Genomic DNA, 18,492 nt, shown 5'->3' on the forward strand with positions numbered 1-18,492 from the left:
GGCGATCGCAGATGATCGGTAGTTCCCAAGGATTACACTCATCGCGCGCCTTCCAAAACGCCCACTCGAGACTGGAGAAGCCTGGAACGATTTTATCTTTACCCAGAAATATTTAGAGAAGAAGAGAGAAGAGAACGTAGAAGAGTGTATGATTTTTGTGTTTTTAGAAGCTGTTGAAGACTCGAATTTATAGCAAAAGAGGAGCAGTTACAGGAGCCCAAAACCGACTCCTGAAAATGTGCATCAACAGCCCAATACATAACTCGGTCCCGGCCCAAAAAGATAGGCACAGCCCGCCGCAGGCGATTCCCGAATCCCGAATCCGGGCCGGGCTCGGGCACGTGTGCGAGCTGAATTAAGCACCTCGCAAAGCTTCCACAAAAGCCTCCCATGACCCACTAGTGATATGGTAAGGAGTGTGTAGATATATAAACATATGAAACACTCTTTTCCTCACCAATGTGGGACAATAAGAAAAAAGAGCTTCCCAAACAAAGCCCCTATTTCCAACAAAAATGGCGTTATAAATTATTTTTTAACCACCTGTATTTTGTTCCGACACGTATATTGAGTCACTTGAGACAACACCTATTTCACAAATGTATATGAACAACTCTTTTATAAGACGGTCTTATGACAAAACCCATTATATATTAAATAGTTTTATTTATTGAAGCATTTGTAAATTTCTGGGAGTAGTTTTTGAAAAGGAAGCTTTTTTCGAGGACTTGCTCCTAGTCGATGTAGGACTTCTTGTTTGTCGCCAACCTCTTTAACAACAGTATCAGTATCTCCATTTATGATGTATAGTATGTTGATTCCATTAGGGTTATCAGGGAAAGTGCTTCCTTGTTCACTTGCTCTACGCGATTCCTTAAAAGGTCAAGCGTAATTGAAATGAATACTACGGACTACATTTTACTTTGTATAGTCTTAATAAGGAAGAAGGATATGGGTCGTAGAGTAATGTCAACGATCAAATACATGATCTACTAATTTCGGTTGATGGTGCGCATGACTTGGGTTAGAACTTAGAAACCCGTTAGGCCAACAATATCAACCGATGCAGTTCCCTTTCACATAAAAACAAATTTATTTATGGATTTACCATAACCTTGTGCTTATTGCTAACTCTTTTGACCACAAGTGTTAAGTTTTAACTAAAGATAAAATTAGTTACAAGACTTACAAATTAAGACAATTAAGGTGCACATAGTCACACATACATCATAATACATGGGTTTCATCCATCATTTTCTCTGTGCAAAGAATGTAACAACATGTTCTTGTATACTACATTGTGACCGGTTTACGAATGTTCCGATCCATTGCTATATTTCTTCTTCTGTTATATCGAAGGTCTGCAATTAACCAAATCAATAACATCACAAACTCGATCATTTTACAAATATCGGCCAGGGCTTCAAATATGAGTATGGTCGGAAAGACATACATACACCAACTTGTAACTTGTTCATTTCTTCGCAAAGGTTTTTTTTTTTTTTTTTTTTCTTTTTTTTTGGGCAGCCATAAAAAAAAGTTCTTATACAGATGACATTTGACTCATATGGTCAAAGTCAGCCAATGTATAGAATCAGTTGAATGAGAGGAAGTATACAAAAACCGAGATTAAGTTGATACTAACCCCAATCTAAGAAAGGTATCAGAGACGACCGCAACGTCTTGTATAGGCGAGCAGGAAACAGGAAGCGGTGAAAGAACATCAACAGTATCATCCTTGTCAATAGAGACCAACTGCAGGAAAGAAGCACAACAGTACAGTACTTTCTTATATATATGAAACCGTCTCGAATAAGGATGGACTAAGCAGACAACACTCAAAAGTTACTCATCAATTTCACCATGTAATTAACGTATATAAACACATTTCCACAACTACTTGATTCATTCTCATTCTTCAAGAATGATCTTGTCATTAAACCCTCGATCGCTTTCTCATTACCTAAAACCCTAGTTAGTTCCGGAAATCCTGAATAATTCTTCTATCACTCTCCTCAACCGACATATCTCCCCTCTCAGTTTCGAGTTTCTAACAACTCATCCTATTATCTTCTCTACATCCCTCTCACCATGAAAAACAAAGGTATGAAATCTTTATTTAAGACAAGCTTATAAGTTATAAATATTTTGCTGTTCAACATAACCGACAGTAGGGGGATTTTCTTACAAAAACAAAAATGAGCGATTTGAAAAAAAAAAAAAAAAGTTGCTTCAAAATAAAATATGATATTGCAAGTTTTTAACAACCTATTTTTTGAAAAAGAAAAGTTTGTGATACCCGTCTCTTTGATGCCACATAGAGAGAACGGTTCTAGTTAGTCCTCTTTTTTAGGACGGAGATTCTCTAAACTTAATTTAGTTTACATGCATCTAATCTAAATTAAACTGAATTTATAGTACTTAAACTGAAATTAAGTCCAATAGAACAAGGTCTAACAGTCGTTCCCTTTCACCTTATTAAAAAACGGTTTTTCTATGTCATCATCACAGTACAGTTCCAATCACTCACACAAAACATTTACAAAATCCTAGTTCAACATTTTTGCATGGAAAAAGAGAGAAGTAGAATAATATACTCACTTGTTCCTTCAAGCTTTGATTTTCCCTAGCCAGTTGAACGTCCTATATATATCATTCATTATACAAGATTAACATCTTAGAACACCATAATTATAGAGTATATGAAGATTTAAGTACTTAAAGAACACAAATTCATTCTCATTTGTGACGTCTCACGTCTCACAACCGGTTAAAATAATGTTAAAGAATGGAGCAAATTAAACCTACCTTTCCCTTGAGAGTAGCAAGCTCCTTTCGAAGTTTTTCACCCTAATCAAACACAACACCATGTTAATTACTCAAGTGTACGTACTCCCTCGATTTTAGTCAATAATCCTCATTACTTGAGATTCCCGTCACAAAAGAAAGCAAACGGAGTTTCTTTGAAATAGAGGGAGTATTAATTAGTAAACGAAGATAAGACGCGACATTGCAACTAACCTTTGCTCGGCGGATTTTGGTTTGACCCTTCTCGACTTGTCTTTCGAGTCTCATTAGCTCCTCTAGGTTCAATGCATCTAGCTCATCCCCATTGAGACGGCTAATAAAGATATAGGTTAGATTGTGTGGATCGATGTTCATCATTTGCATTGTTTATTTAAATCAACAATGTCTAAAGGGTACCTGAATTGTTGGGTTTTGCCTTCCAGTTCTTTGTTGAGCAAGGCACACATACTATCCTCGGACTGCATACAAGCACAAGCACAAACACAAACACAAACACAAACAAAAACAGAAACTAGTTTAGAGAATGTTTTGGTTCAATACAAACTAGAAAATATAGATTGAGATGCAATATTATTTAGAAGAACAATTATGTAGAAGAAAACAAATATATGTATCTAAGGTGAAATTTGTACATTTTGATTGGTCACACAAAACAGTTAGTTTCAATTTTCAAACTCACTAAAAATGTATACTCTATTCTTCATATAAATATAAATTAAATACCTACTAAAATATGAAAATTGTAGGATTTAAGAGGTCACGTCCAAAATGTAATTGTTTCAGGATAATAAAGATAGTGGGACAAGTGAAAATATTTATGTTTCATGAATATTGACAAATGGAAGGTTTTTGTGAAACAAACACTGAACATTACCTTTTATGTTTCAAGGGATCTCCCGAGTTAATTAATGAGTAAGTCTTCCTTAAAATAAACATATCCATTTTAAGATTATAATGGGTGAAATAACACCACGCTTTAAAATAGAAACAAGCTTTTTTATAGTACCTAGTTAATTATTCTGTTTTTGATGGATATGTTTGTCTTAAATAAAAATTTGTGTTGTGTCAAAAGTTCCGCAACTTTACTCTTGTGGTAACAATACAAAAAGGTTACTAATGATCGAGAAAGAAAATTGCAGCTTACTAATGATCGAGAAAGAAAATTGCATCAAGAATTGCCTTGAACGAGTGCAACGCGCTTAGCAATAAAAGAAGGTTAATCGATATCTTATACTCCCTCTATTTTCCTATAATGTTTCCATTTTCTATTTTGGGACAACCCACTATAATGTTCCCATTTGCTTTATTTCCTTTTATGGGTATCTAAAATGACCATTCTATCCTAATGCACTTTGATATTTACACATTTTACCCCCCATTTAACCCATCTAATCCCTCTTATATCTAATCTAACCCACCTATTTACTCCCTCCATATTTATTAACTTCCTTCATATTATCCCATTTAATCTATCTCTCTCCTCTCATCTACTATCCCTCCCACACCTTTCCGACAAACCCAGATTCCAACAAACCCAGATTCCGACAAGCACCGAGATTCCGACAAACACTTTCCCGACACCGCCACTACTCCGGCGATTTAACCCACCACCCGACAACTCCACCAACAGCACGTCTTTCTCCTCCTCGATACCTGCACAGACGCACGCCCTCACTATCCTCCAACCACCACCACCAACACCCACTCATCGCCACCAACACCCACTCGTTTTTTTGCAGATATATGGTTGTATTTTTTTTCAAATTTATATTTTTTTAGATCTCGTTTTTTATGGTTTATTGGACGTGTCGGGTGAGATTAGTGGATGATGGTGCGGCCGATGATGGTAGTGATGGTGGCGTAAGGTGGTGGGAGATGTCAATGATGTTTTTAGTTTCCTAACAATTTAGCGGAACAGTTAATCACTAAACTCCATTTGTTTAGTCCTTTTTTTATTTCCTAAAAATTGGCCCACATCGCTTAATCCTATTCTCCTTGGTTGTTGAGCCATTTACAAATGGGTACATCATTATAAAATGGAGGGAGTACTAATATAACACGTTTTTTCAAATTTCATACCTAACAATTTTTTTTCCAAAACTTATACTTAGGCTCCGTTTGGCAAGACATTTCAGGTACCTAATTTGGTCAAAGTAGCTTATTTGACCAAAATTTCAGGTACTTTATTTTTTTGTAAGCGTTTGGCACGTAGCTTATTTAACCAAATAAGCTAACTGAAATGAAATGCTACCTAGAGTAGTATTTGAGATTTCAGGTACCTGATTTGATTTGCTTTTCCATTTTTACCCCTTAAATTTATAATATTAAATAATTATCATATACTTTTACGTCATTTCATCAAAAATCAGTTACCTTTTTAGTTAGTTTGCCAAAATCAGCTACCTTATCAGTTCCTAGTTTTCAGCTACCTTATCAGTTAACTTTTGAGTTTGATTAGCTTTTAGGTTTTACTACCTTTTCGGGTTTGAGTAGAAATAAAACCAAAAAAAATGAAAAACCGAAAAGCTAATCGAAACTCAAAAGTTAACTGATAAGGTAGCTGAAAACTAGGAACTGATAAGGTAGCTGATTATATAAAAAATTGTTTGGCAAACTAGCTAAAAAGGTAGCTAATTTTGGTAAAATGACGTAAAAGGATATGATAATTATTTAAAATTATTGATTAGAGGGGTAAAAAATGGAAGATAACTCATTTCAGGTACCTGATTTCTCTCAAATGCTACCTGACATAGCTTATTTGCTCAAATAAGCTACTTACCAAACACTTGTAGAAAAATCAGCTACCTGAACTTTTAGTCAAATAAGCTTTTTTGGTCAAATAAACTATCTGAAATATCTTGCCAAACAGAGCCTTAAAATTCTCTTTTTTCATACTTAATATCAAATCTCACATAACCATTTTATCCTCACTAATTACTCATCACCACCATTTTCCCCATTTCATGAACTTATCTCTACCACATTAACCTAATAACCCCACCCCCCACCACATTCACCTCGACTCACCTCTTCCCCTTGTCGATACCATCATTAGTGTTAGGGGGAAGCTGCCGCTGCCGCCACTGCAAGTAACCTCTCATCGGTGCCACCACTCCACTTGTATTCCCACGGCGCCCCCCCCCCCCCACCACACACACACACCCCGAATCCCGTGTAATCTCCATAACCCCCAAACCCTAACCACCACCTTCTACTCATGACAACGCTCTCCCACAACCAAAACCCATCCCTTACCCAAAAAAAACAACAGATCTAATGTTTTTGATGGAAGGAAGGGGGTTTAGCAATTAGGAGAGGGTTTTACAGGGTGGAAAGTGGTATAAAGTTTTTGGGGTTAGTGGATTTTAGGGGCAACGTGATGTGTTAGGGTGTAGGTGGGTGTTGTGGGTTTGGGTTTGGGTTTGGGTTTGGGGGTCGTGTCCATTTAATGGGGGAGCATCAAGAGAGCTTGCCGGTAGGGTTATCGGATTCGCAATTCGTTCAATTCGCTTTCTTAATTCTAATTCACGATTCACTCAATTTAGCGAATTCAATTCGCTGGCGAATTACATTATTTTAAAATTCGGTAATTCGTCGAATCCAATTCGCAAAAGAAAATCATAATTCGCTAATTCGAGTCAATTCGCCTACTGCCCTACTCTACAAAATGAATAAAATACGAAAATTATTTTAGCAAAATACTTATTCTTGATAAAATTACTTTAAACAAGTCTCCAAAGTACCTAAATAACGGAAAACTGATCAAATAACAAAAACTGGTCAAGTATTACTAAATCTGCCTTCAATTTTTCCGATTTTTTTTGGTTTTTAGCATAATCATATAATTCGCTCATCTCAGCGAATTAAAAGCGAATTGGAATGAATTAAGATAAAAACGAATTGCAAACTAATTCGTTCGAATTAATTCGCAATTCGGAGGGGGGGCGGGCAAATTAGGTAACCCTGCTTGCCGGTGTGAAGGCACTAGTGTCGATGAGGGGTGAAATTGGGTCGTGGTGACAGTGATGAGGTGTATGTGGTGTATGTATGGGTGATAATGAAACGAGATAGGCTTGAGCTCGGACTCGACTCGATAACTGAACCAGTCAAGTCAAGCCAACATTGACTCAACTAGAAAAGCTAACGAGTGGTTCGAACTTGTGTGATATATAATATTTTGTTCTTTTTTTATAAAAATATTTATCATGATTATGATTATATTTTTGTAGAACCAGATCAAATGTCTTCATTGATTTGCTCAATATTAGTATATGTAATCTCTGAATCCTTGTTAATGAAACTATCGAGGAAAAAAAACGATAATTGAACAATCATATATAGGTTCGAGTTGAGCTCGAACTCGGGTTGAAACTCTCGAGCATGACAATGAGCTCAATTTGCTCGAGATCGAATTTTGTTTCCTAAGCACAAGTTGAGCAAGGCTAAGCTCGGGATCGGCTCGTTATCACCGTGGATGAGAAAGGTTAAGGGTTAATGTCGTGGGGAAAGGGTAGTGATTGGTTAATCATTAAGGGCAAAATGACAATTCACGTCTTTTTTTTTTCGAGAATTGGTATTAAGTTTGAAAAAAGAAAATAAGATTTTAGGTATGAGTTTTGAAAAAAAAAAATTATCTTAGGTATACAATTTTAAAAGGTGTGTTAAAATAGGTATAACTATATAAGTTATCAATTTATTCTAAGAAGAACCACATCAAGTTATTGAGTTATTATTGTTTGTACAATCATAATTCAGAACCAACGAAAAACAAGTCTTTGACTTTGTTATTTACAATAATAAAAGAAAAGAAAGGTATTTTTAAGGCGGAAGGATTAGCTAACGTCTACCAATGAAAAACTTTGGTTAAAGACGACATTATTTACATGCAGATTCATATTGCAACAATACAAATGGTATGGAAGGAGGTATTTTTTTTAATTTTATTTTTGGTTTTGTTTTTTTGACAACAATCAATTAATGAAAAACTACAAAGTTTTACGACCTTGTACATATTTTCCAATAGCAATACTTTTGAGGTTATAGACATTAGTAGTCCTAGACTCCTAGAGATAGCTTACCTCCAACTCAAGTGATGTTTGCTCAAGACTTTGGAAGTTATCAGCATGTAGCCTATGCCGCTGAATCACATGTGTCATCCTAAAAAAATCAAATAAGAGCAAAAGTTTTGTGTCAAAATGCATCCTCAAGATTTTATAACAATATCAAAAATAATACAAACTTTCAAAAGGATTAGATGCATTTTGAAAGGATATGTACCTAATATTCTTGTATTGGTATAGTTCATAGTTTCATACAGCTTTAGTTTGGATTAGAAGAATAACTTATACTGTTACAAGATTAAGTATATTTCCAATTTTTCCACTGATAACATAATTAAGTTTCTGGCTTCGAAATAAGGTAGAATAAAGCACAAACGGTTTACTAAACTAGCCATGCTTCTTTCAGCAGCATTAGCACCAACTGGTGCGCGTGAAGGCAAGACTATAGTGATCAAAGAGCTATCGCTCAGCTCCTCACGAACTCAAGCTCATCGAACTTTTATTGTTCCCTAGATCTTAGCACGCGGAGGGCTTAGAAGAGATTAACACTTTTGATCCCTAGTTCTAATTGAACTAATATAACCAGGGGCTCCTATTGACTAAAGGTTGGTTCTTCGACTATAAGACTACCCTTATCGGAAAACAACATTTCTCTTTGGGTTTGAAATAAGGTAGAATACAGAAAGTTAGTTCACTAAACTACCTGCGTTTCTTTCATCGTGAAACCATAATTTTAAACAATTACTTTACCCTAGAACATTCGGAAATTTTTTTCTCCAACGCGAGATAAGGCCAAGTGCATATATTGTTGATATATAAATCACTTCGCGGTAGGGAAATTTTTTTGATGTACTAGCGCAACATTGTTTTTATTACAAACCTCGATATCTATAATTAACTACTATACATGAATAAACTCATAGCATTTATCATCACTTAACAAATCCCGAAATTTCAAACTAATACAATAATATACTTCCTCTATTCCATTTATATAATCCTATTCCCTCTTAAAAATATGAGTATAGAGATAGTATGGGAGAAAGTAAATCAGAAATCCATTTTCTAACACAACAAATTACAACTCAGTCTTCTCAAGGCCTAAATTAGCACAAGGAGATAAAGAGTAATACGGAGTATTACTCACTAAACTAAAACATACTCCAGCTCCAGTGAATAGTTTACGTTTGCTTTATTTTGTGAGGGGAAAATAAAGCAAACGTAAACTATTGATCAAAACGAAAGAAGTACTCCGTAATATATAAACTAAGTTGATCTTGTAAAATAGTATGACAATTTACCTTTCCAACATAATTCCCTTGATTTTGGAACTCATTATTTGTACACTAAACTAAATAAGGCATCATTATCAAGAATCACAACAGAGAAACTTGTCACAGACTCATAACCAATCCAATATGTCATCAAACTATGTTTATGGTTGTCCATATGTTACTGTTGGACATATAGTTCAAACTTCAAACACAAAATCTTGTTTAATACATGCATATGTCTTAACTCTTAATCATTAAAACGGGTTAAATAAGATAAATAAGACAAAGACAGAATACCTAAGAACTAGCAAAAAGCTTGTCTAATCTATCTAGGTGGGGAGTTATTCAACCTATTCTAATCTTAAGACGGATATACTCATTTTAAGGGAGACCAACGATAGTGCTTAGAGAAGTTTATATTAGATCTCAATGATTCTCTTTATCTGTATACTACAAAAGAGTCTATGTGGTAAAATCCTGAAACACAGATTTGATTTTACATGTAGAGAGACCCACAAAGCATTGGATTCGACACAAAACTTATGTTTAATTCTTCCATTTTCAGTAGTTAAAATGATTGGCAATATTAGAGGTAACACAGTATACTTATGTTTAATTCTTCCTCCTATTCTATTGAATTGTAACATTTGAATTCGACACTAGTACTAAGATTGATAGAGGAAAGCGGGTCTAATCCAAAAAAGTATCCATTTTACACAAAAAAAACATGACAAAAATAGAGATGTAGTGATTTTCACTAAATATGCAAAATTAGGATATGTTGTAATTCCACATAATAGGAAGGAGCTCTTTTACGGTGTCTTACGACTTTATAATACTTATGCACCCTTATTTATTGTTGTTACTAAATTAAGTGTTAATGTATTATTATAATCATTACACACCCTAAAGCGACTTTATAAGAGAAATTTGTAAATTTAAACATGTATTACAAAGTTTCACCCATATCAAAAGTGAACAAGAGCTCACTTCTTAGTCCCAACCAAGAGTGACAAATACCCTATAAACATTATCATTAATGCCCAACGTCTGTGTAGTAAATTCAGATAGTGTTCCTGCTCCTAAATAGAGGAATGTTGACATTCAATATGTGAGAATAAAAACTTCAATTTTTAAGGTATGTTTAAATTGACACAGTATATTCTGTTATGACCATTCAAAAATTATTGTGATAAATACCCACACGTAAACGGATAAAAAATAGTTATATCAATGAAATTAACCCATCAACTTTATAGTTTATAAAAATAAATATTGGTTATATTACATGTAAAACCGATTTACAACGACTCGCATATCACATGCAATGTACAACCATTAACAATAACTCACATAGTACTACATGTCATGTGGGTAACTAGCTACTAATTATATCAGCAACAAGAAGGAACAATAGCTCACATAGTAGTATAGTACTACTTGTGAGAGAATCACTTGTTATAAGTTGTTAGTTGTTACCATCAAAAATTGCAAAAGGGAAAAAGCTTCTTTTGAAATACACAGTTCTTGTCTGTGACAAGCATATTCATCACAAACTTATAACGGCATAAATATCACTCACGTGGGTAGATATGGCCAAGTTATTTATTACTCCCAAAGCAGTCTTATTTTTGTTTATCTACCCACGTGGATGATATTTGATCTATCATAGATTTGTGACGATTATACCCGTTACAAGTGAGACTTACTGATACACATCAAAACTACCAAATAATAATCTAAAATGAATATGCAAGTACACAATTTACCATTATTATAAACCAAACATAATCTTCCTTCATGATCACTTGATACTTGATTAGGCCACAACATATATTCATTGTGAGATAGTACACGTGTTCAGGTATATAGAAAGAAGAGACATGTTTTGGGAAGACTACTCATGTCTCTTCAAGGAAAACAAGAGGTAATAGAGTACATAAATTACATTTATACTTATTTCTCACATAATTGGGAGTTGGGGTAATACTGATCACGAAATGAGATACAACGGTCTTATTTAAGTTGTTTTGTTATTATTATATTATGTAATATCTTAGTAAGATTATTTCAAATAGTGAAATGAGGAAGGTAAGCAATACATTCGACTCCAATGACTTTAGATTTGTTTAAGACTCTGGATTAAAAAAAAAATGCATGTAAAACCGACTTACCCGAGACTCATATATCACATGTAGTAGTGTACAACCATTAACAATAGCTCACATAGTACTACATGTCAGGTGGGTAACTAGCTAGTACTACTAATTATATGAGCAACAAGAGAGAACCTACATGGTTGTAAGAGAACCATCCATTTTTTAGTACTTACCATCACAAATTTCAAAATGAAAAAAGTTTCATTTGAAATATCAAGAAGTCTTGCTGAAGACGGGTCGGAGTAAGTGACGGGTAATATCACTCACAAAACAGATAGGGGGGACAAGGTGGAGGCACCCTCATGTGCTTTCCTCTCTCCTTTATTTGGGTCATTTGTGAAAGAAAATGGTATCCGTCACTCCAAAGTAACGGATACGTGCCGTCTTCAATGAGATTTTGTGTTGAAACATATGGTAAAATACTCCATAGTACATACACCTTGAAGCACCCACTCAGAAGTCATTATATTATACAGTACACTGTACACGTATTCAGAACAACCAAATAATAATGTAAAGCAAAATATGCAAGTACACAATTATCATTAAAATAAACCATTGAAATCACCAATCATAATCTCCCTTCATGATCACTTAATACTTGCTTAGGCCACAACATACTTATAACACACTAAACAATGTCATATAGTACAAGTGTTCAGGTGCTCCATATAGAAAGAAGAGACATGGTTTGTGAAGACTACTCATGTCTCTTCATTCAAAACAAGAGGTAATTGATGAGTACATAAATTACATTTATAATTATTTCTCACATCATGAAATGAGATACAGCGGTCTTATTTAAGTTGTTTTGTTATTTAAATGTTACGGAATATATTAGTACGATTATTTCAAGTAGTGAAGTAGGGATAAAAGAATCAAATGACTCCAATTCTTTAGGATTTTTGACTCCAACACTTCCCAACCTTCTACCTAGTTATAGACGAGAGTCTGTGTGTCACTAAAAGTATGTTGAAGCAGTGAAGAGATGTGTCCAAATGATTTTCAGTTTTAGTCTAATGTATGATGCAAAAGTTTATAGCATGAGAAGAATAGATTTAACCCTATCATTCTCTTGCCAGAAACCTCAGACTTAAGACTAGACCAGGCCAATGCCTTGTTGATACCGTTTAACAAGAATGGTTCGTTGGCAAAACTATCAACGTTAAAAGGGGACAATATGTCTATTACATGAGTGAGTATGTGCGCTTGCTACATGTATAATATATTCAATTGTTGATTATGTAACTATATGTCCATACTCATATGTGTAGTCCTTATTATCCAGGTAACTTAACAAAAAATATTATTTAACAATTTGTGTAAATGTGTATTAACTCTAACTTTTTAAAGGAACTGAAATCATTTTACTTATATTCATCTGCTAAATTGCTAATGCTGCTTAGGAGTTGAAATCTATGTATCTAACCTAATAAACAGGATGAAGTTTAACAGTCCAAGTGACGATTTAATACGTGATTTCTCACTCCGTTCTAATCATTTGTTTACCTTTGATTGAGACGGAGAGATATCAAGTGCATTGAGATATAGTACACATGTAAGTGTTATTCAGTGAGCATTTAGAGAACCAAACATATCATCCCAAAGTACAAGGTACACATTTTAGTGTCTTAATTAATTATCTCAACAACAAATATCGTTCTTTTATTCAAGATAATTATTTCCTAGAAGATGCAGTACTACATACTCAACTACATTCTTTTTCTCATTTACTTCAATCAAAAACTCTTGATTTTATGTTCATCTAGCTCTTTCAATAACTCGGTTCGCAAACAATTTGTTCATTGAATAATATGCACTAAATCAAAAATCTTCTTTTATTACAGAAGCTCAATCACATGAAAAAAAGCTAACACCTTGACTACATAGTTAAACCCTTTGTAATGTATTATTAATATCAATTAGAGGGAAATAATATAACTCATACACATACAATAACCAACAGTCGAAATTGTTTCAGATGTCAGCTAGTTCAGCCGGTAAAGTAATGCTACTCTAAAACTGGGTTCAAAACTAGTCAACAATAAAAACGACTTTGAATTGCTTACTCATGACCTGGGTTCAAAACCGAACATGTGATATAGCTAATGTAGAACATAATTAAACTAACATCTTATGCACATAAATCATAAATTCATAAGCATTATTAAAAGGGCACAAATTAAAGAGATAATAAATATACCTTGAGCTAGAGAAATCAAAGAGTTTTCCAGTAGAAGAGAAAACAATAAGACCAATTTCAGCATCACAAAGTGTTGAGAGTTCTTGAGCTTTCTTAATTAAACCTCTTCTTCTTTTTGAGAAAGTCACTTGTCTTGCAGTTACATTATCAATCCTCTTGATCTGGATTCTCTGCCTCACCATTTTCCACTACAAAAAAAAAATACAAAAAAAAAAAAAAAAAAAAAAAAAAAAAAAAATCAATACAAAAAAAATTAGCAAACTCAAATAGGAGTATAACCAAAACCCATCATTAAACACCAAAAAAGTTTGAAACTTACATAATTTTTTTATCAAATTTTGAGAGATTAAATTGATATCTACCAAAGAAGACTATACCCTTTATTAGTGGAGGTTGAAATATGGATAAAGTTAATTCCTTTCTTGTTTTGGAAGAGAAAAATTAATAGTTTAAAAAATAGTGGAAACTGTATGCCAAAAAAAGAGGGAATGAAGAACAATAGAACAACCCTAGATGGGAAAAAGCATAGTAGAATAATCCAATTAATTAAAATAAATAAAATTGACAAGACTATAGTCCTATAGATAGAAATAAATGGTGGAGAAAAAAATAAAAATTAAATTAAATTAAATGAAAAAAGATATTGGAAAATTCAAGCAAATACCAATTGGTGACTTTTGAGTTAGTAGGATCCCCACTAATATAAGTGGGAGCCATTTGTGAAAGCTAAGGTTTTTTGTTTGTATTTTTATTTTATTTTTATTTTTTTGTGTGTTTTTGGTATTTTTTTGGTGTATTATTTTGGGTTGGTGGTTGTGAGTTATGACATGTGAAAGTTGAGGATTCACAAACACCATAAACAAAGTCTCCAATGGTGAGAAGAGAGAGGAATAAAAATGGGGAAAAAAGATATTAATGTCATTATTTATGAGGGTGCCCACTTTCAAAGTGAGTAATGTGATTCCAAGTTATAAATTTGGTCATTTACCTTAATCACAAAGTTGATCGTACGAAATTGATTGTGCCCATATATTTGAATTTGGTGTGTATTATATGCTTTAGTCTATCATTGTCAAAAAATATATGCTTTAGTCTGGTTTTGAATCGGGATCAGTAGGACGGTAAAGGTTCATAATGAATTTTAACGCTGATATATTCTCAGACTCGAATCTGAGATCTCTGGATAAAGTTAGAACAACCTTTTACTAGTTAATTTAAGTATTCATGGGACAATTTTACATTTTGAATGGCGAAAAAATTTATAAATGATAGTGATACTGATACTGATACGATTATGATGCCATATTAATTAATTTAGTGCAAGGATAGGGATCAAACACGGGTGAGCTGAGAGAGTCGAGTTCGAATTAGGAGTAGCTGATGCAATTAGTAGCAGTTAGGACGGAAAAGTAATCAAAAGATTAGAGTGACATTACTGGAGTAGCTTATTGGAGTATGTATGTATTTGGTAAGTCCCAAGTGTATGTGTTTAGTTATAGATCACGGATATCAGGTAATCAACCATTTTTACCATAGTGACATGCTTGAGCAATAATACCATAAAACATTACTCCTGTAGGGACTCAAAATCGGTGAGAACTCTGTCAATCTAATTACCAAAATGATTTTTTAAAATGTTCAAAAGTACAATAACATCAATTTGAGACGAATAGATTGATCAAATGTTTGGTTTGAGCATTGTAGAATATAGTTAGATATTTGATGGGTTCTAACTTCATTCCAACCTTTTATAATCTGCTACCCACCTATATGGCTATATACCAAGTTCTAACATCATTTCACCTAATGTTATTTAGTTCTCCATTACAAGATCGAATCAGATAGCTACAAATAAGTATGAATGTATGATCACATCCATTCAAATTCATTTGAATCCTTTGAACCAAACGACTGTATAATACATCGTATATATTTAATTTGACTATACATAAAATTATAAAATACATAGTACGGAATAGTTATTTTCAATTTTCATAATAAAGATTATTATAAATTAACAGAAGATATAAAATTACAAGTTAAAACTAAAATTTATTTGAATCATGTCATAAGATTTGAACTTGACAAGCTCTTCAATTTTAAAAAAAAATAAATATAAGTACAATACTACTTATTTACCAATAAAAAACATACCAGCATATATTGTTTTATGTTTGTGAAAATAGATTTTGTCGGCTTATAATTAAGTTACAAGAGTTACAAGTTACAACCAACAATGCATTATTGACAAGCTAAGCTTTCCTTCACGAATCACGAGTTAATAACATCTCGCATTATAGATTTTAATCCAATTTTTTAAATCAACTTAATTTAATTAAGGATAATTATTATTTTTGTTATAGTGTCAAATAAGTCATAAGAGCGGTACAATAAGAAGGGTAAGACTTGAGAGGATTCGAACTTGTGGCCTAATGTCCACTATATCCTCTTCTTAACTATATCCTCTTCTTACTTTTCTTTCAATCTTCTGTTTTCCATTTGCTTAAATTTGTTATCAATAAAATATTTTGTGGTGTCTAATTAGTAAGGTTTTTTAAAAATGTGCTCAAGGTCACATCGTTGGCACATGCTAAAAAAATTGAAATGAAAAGTTTAGCAATAAATATGTCATATAAAATGAAAAAAAAATGCTCTATTATCTTGACTTTTCAACCATATTTATCATAAATTTTTTAGGTAAATCTCGTTAAAATAGACATATTTTAGAAAAATTGAATTAATAATTACGCACCGAAAGGAAGACGTTTGAGTTTACTAACATTTTGGAGTAAATTAATTTGAGGGATTCGTACAAAACCACCATGCCTTGACTGTTGACTGCTTCATGACAGCAGACAAAATATGACGTGAAATTATGTAAAAGCAATGTTTAACTGTGCCCTCGTACCCGTCATGTCAGTTTTTCACCCTCCAAGTTTGCTATTGATTGCTCCTTTTATAAAAAAAAAAAAAAAAAAAAGTTACTCCGTCTCCATTCAACTCCGCTCTACATATTTCTTTTATCACGTTTGTCAATGTGACTTTTACGCGTTAAATATCTTTAGTTATGTATTTGCAAAAATTATAAAAGTTAGATATTTGTAATGTACTCTTAAAAGACGAATCAAATAAGATCCCACATGAATATATTTTAACTTATGTATTGAGAGAAAATCGAAGTTGAATATCCGCTTATAAATAGTGTGCAAAAGAAAAACATGCAAAGTGGAATTGAATGGAGATAGTATTTTTACAGTAGAGGCATTCACTTTATCTGGGTTTACACAGTTGAGTCTGTAGGGCTTATGAATTGTCTGCCAAAGTTTATTCCTTTTTTATTTGAAAAGTACCACAGGTCACAGCCTTTTCTTAGTTTTCTGTAATACTCCGTAGTAGTAGCCAATTGTAAAAGATTAACTCCTAAATGGGATAAATCTCATTATAAACAGTAAATATCCATCCATCTATAACTAAAGACGGGTCCAATACAATACCACATTCCTAATAGGACAACTAACAAGTGGGGTGATGGGGGCCAAAAATATCACCACTTTCAAGCTATTTGACCCGTCTTTAACTATAGACGGATATATTCGTCTATAACAAGACTAGCTGCACCAGCAATAACCCAAATTATAACTCAAATTCTTATTTCAGATTGGTTATTTTCCGTCTTCTATTTCCCATCTAAAATAAGACGAACCAATATAACCATTTTACGATAAATATTACTCCCTCCGTACCAAACCAATGGTTGCACTTACCTAATAAGGTCGTACCACATCAATGGTAACATACTATAAATAGGCTATTTTTTACAATAATACCCTTATATTCTCCTTATATTTACACAATGACCATTTGTGGGCCTTGTAGCCCACTCACCAACCCAATAATTTAATCCCTTATATTCACTTTACTTTCCATCTTTGCCCCTACTTTTACCCTCTTTTCTTAAATATCCCATTTTTTACCATGTTACCATTGGTGTGGTACGGAGGGAGTATTATTTTATGATAAAATGTTACCATCATTTTTAGGATAAAAAGTGACAACTTTAGTTACAACATTTTTTTTGGTACATAAGAGGGGCAAGCCCCGTGATTAACTAGCTACTAGACGGGGGAAAGCCACCCTGAAAATGTCTTATCTAAGAATATGTCGAAGATCGAAAGGAGGATAATCCAGAATAGTCGGAATGGTGCTAGAATTGACTCCATAATTGACAAGGTAGTCACTTGCGCGATTAGCTTTCATATAAGCATGCTCCAGTTTGATTGTCCAGCTGACATCGTTGATTAGCTCTTTGCATTTTTTAACCAAATACTTAAGACTGTTACTAACAAGCTGATCTTCGAGAATAAGTTCAACACAAGGCCGATTATCCATATGGATTAGCAGCTTCTTCAATCGTAGTTCTCTCGCTCTTTCAAGACCCGCCAAGAGCGCAAGTATTTCGGCTTTCATGGAGGAGCAGATACCAGCTGAGAAAAAATATGCATTGATAAAATTACCTGCCTCATCTCGAAATATTCCTCCACATCCTGCTTTCCCCGAATTCCCTATAGCAGCTCCGTTAGTATTGAGTAATCTAATGAATACTTCTCTGACCGCAGAAGTCGGATTGGGAGTAAAAAGTGAGAAGCGATCAAAGGCCTGTTTAGTTACTTCAAATTGACCGATGAGGAAAGCTCGTGGATTGATTGGGTTCTCCTCGTCACGACCGAAGACAATGTTATTACGCCATTTTGTCATTAAATGTTACATTCTATTAAAAAAAATGGTGACATTTAGGCCCTCTTCTTTTGGACTTAATTTCAGTTCTTATATAAGTTCAGTTTAGTTCAACTCTCTTCAGTTTTGTTCAGTTCAGTTCAGCTTCATTCAGTTCAGTTCTGTTTTTTTTTTGGTAAAATGTGAGTATATTATATTTATATATAAAAAAGAGTTTCAATTATAAGAAAGAAAGGCCTAAACCTTTCATGAAC

The 18,492-nt window shown here is 33.6% G+C and overlaps 1 protein-coding gene across 3 annotated transcripts; it reads right to left on the reverse strand.

Moving 5' to 3' along the window:
- Positions 1-1,074: 1,074 nt before the first annotated feature.
- On the reverse strand, positions 1,075-14,501 carry LOC141648311 (MADS-box protein JOINTLESS-like). 3 transcript variants are annotated; one of them, XM_074456862.1, is made up of 9 exons: positions 14,169-14,501; positions 13,505-13,692; positions 7,887-7,965; positions 3,205-3,266; positions 3,022-3,121; positions 2,809-2,850; positions 2,602-2,643; positions 1,646-1,755; positions 1,075-1,361 (listed from the first exon to the last, which is right to left on the reverse strand). In XM_074456862.1, the coding sequence occupies exons 2-9, from the start codon at positions 13,684-13,686 to the stop codon at positions 1,349-1,351; spliced, it is 630 nt and encodes a 209-aa protein (XP_074312963.1). In that variant the 5' UTR covers positions 13,687-13,692; positions 14,169-14,501; the 3' UTR covers positions 1,075-1,348. The 3 variants fall into 3 exon arrangements, with proteins under 3 accessions (XP_074312963.1, XP_074312962.1, XP_074312961.1); XM_074456861.1 differs by having other exon boundaries at positions 13,882-14,176; XM_074456860.1 differs by having other exon boundaries at positions 13,824-14,176.
- Between the last annotated feature and the right edge of the window lie 3,991 nt (positions 14,502-18,492).

This window comes from Silene latifolia, chromosome 3, assembly GCF_048544455.1.
Source record: "Silene latifolia isolate original U9 population chromosome 3, ASM4854445v1, whole genome shotgun sequence".
NCBI lineage: Eukaryota > Viridiplantae > Streptophyta > Magnoliopsida > Caryophyllales > Caryophyllaceae > Silene > Silene latifolia.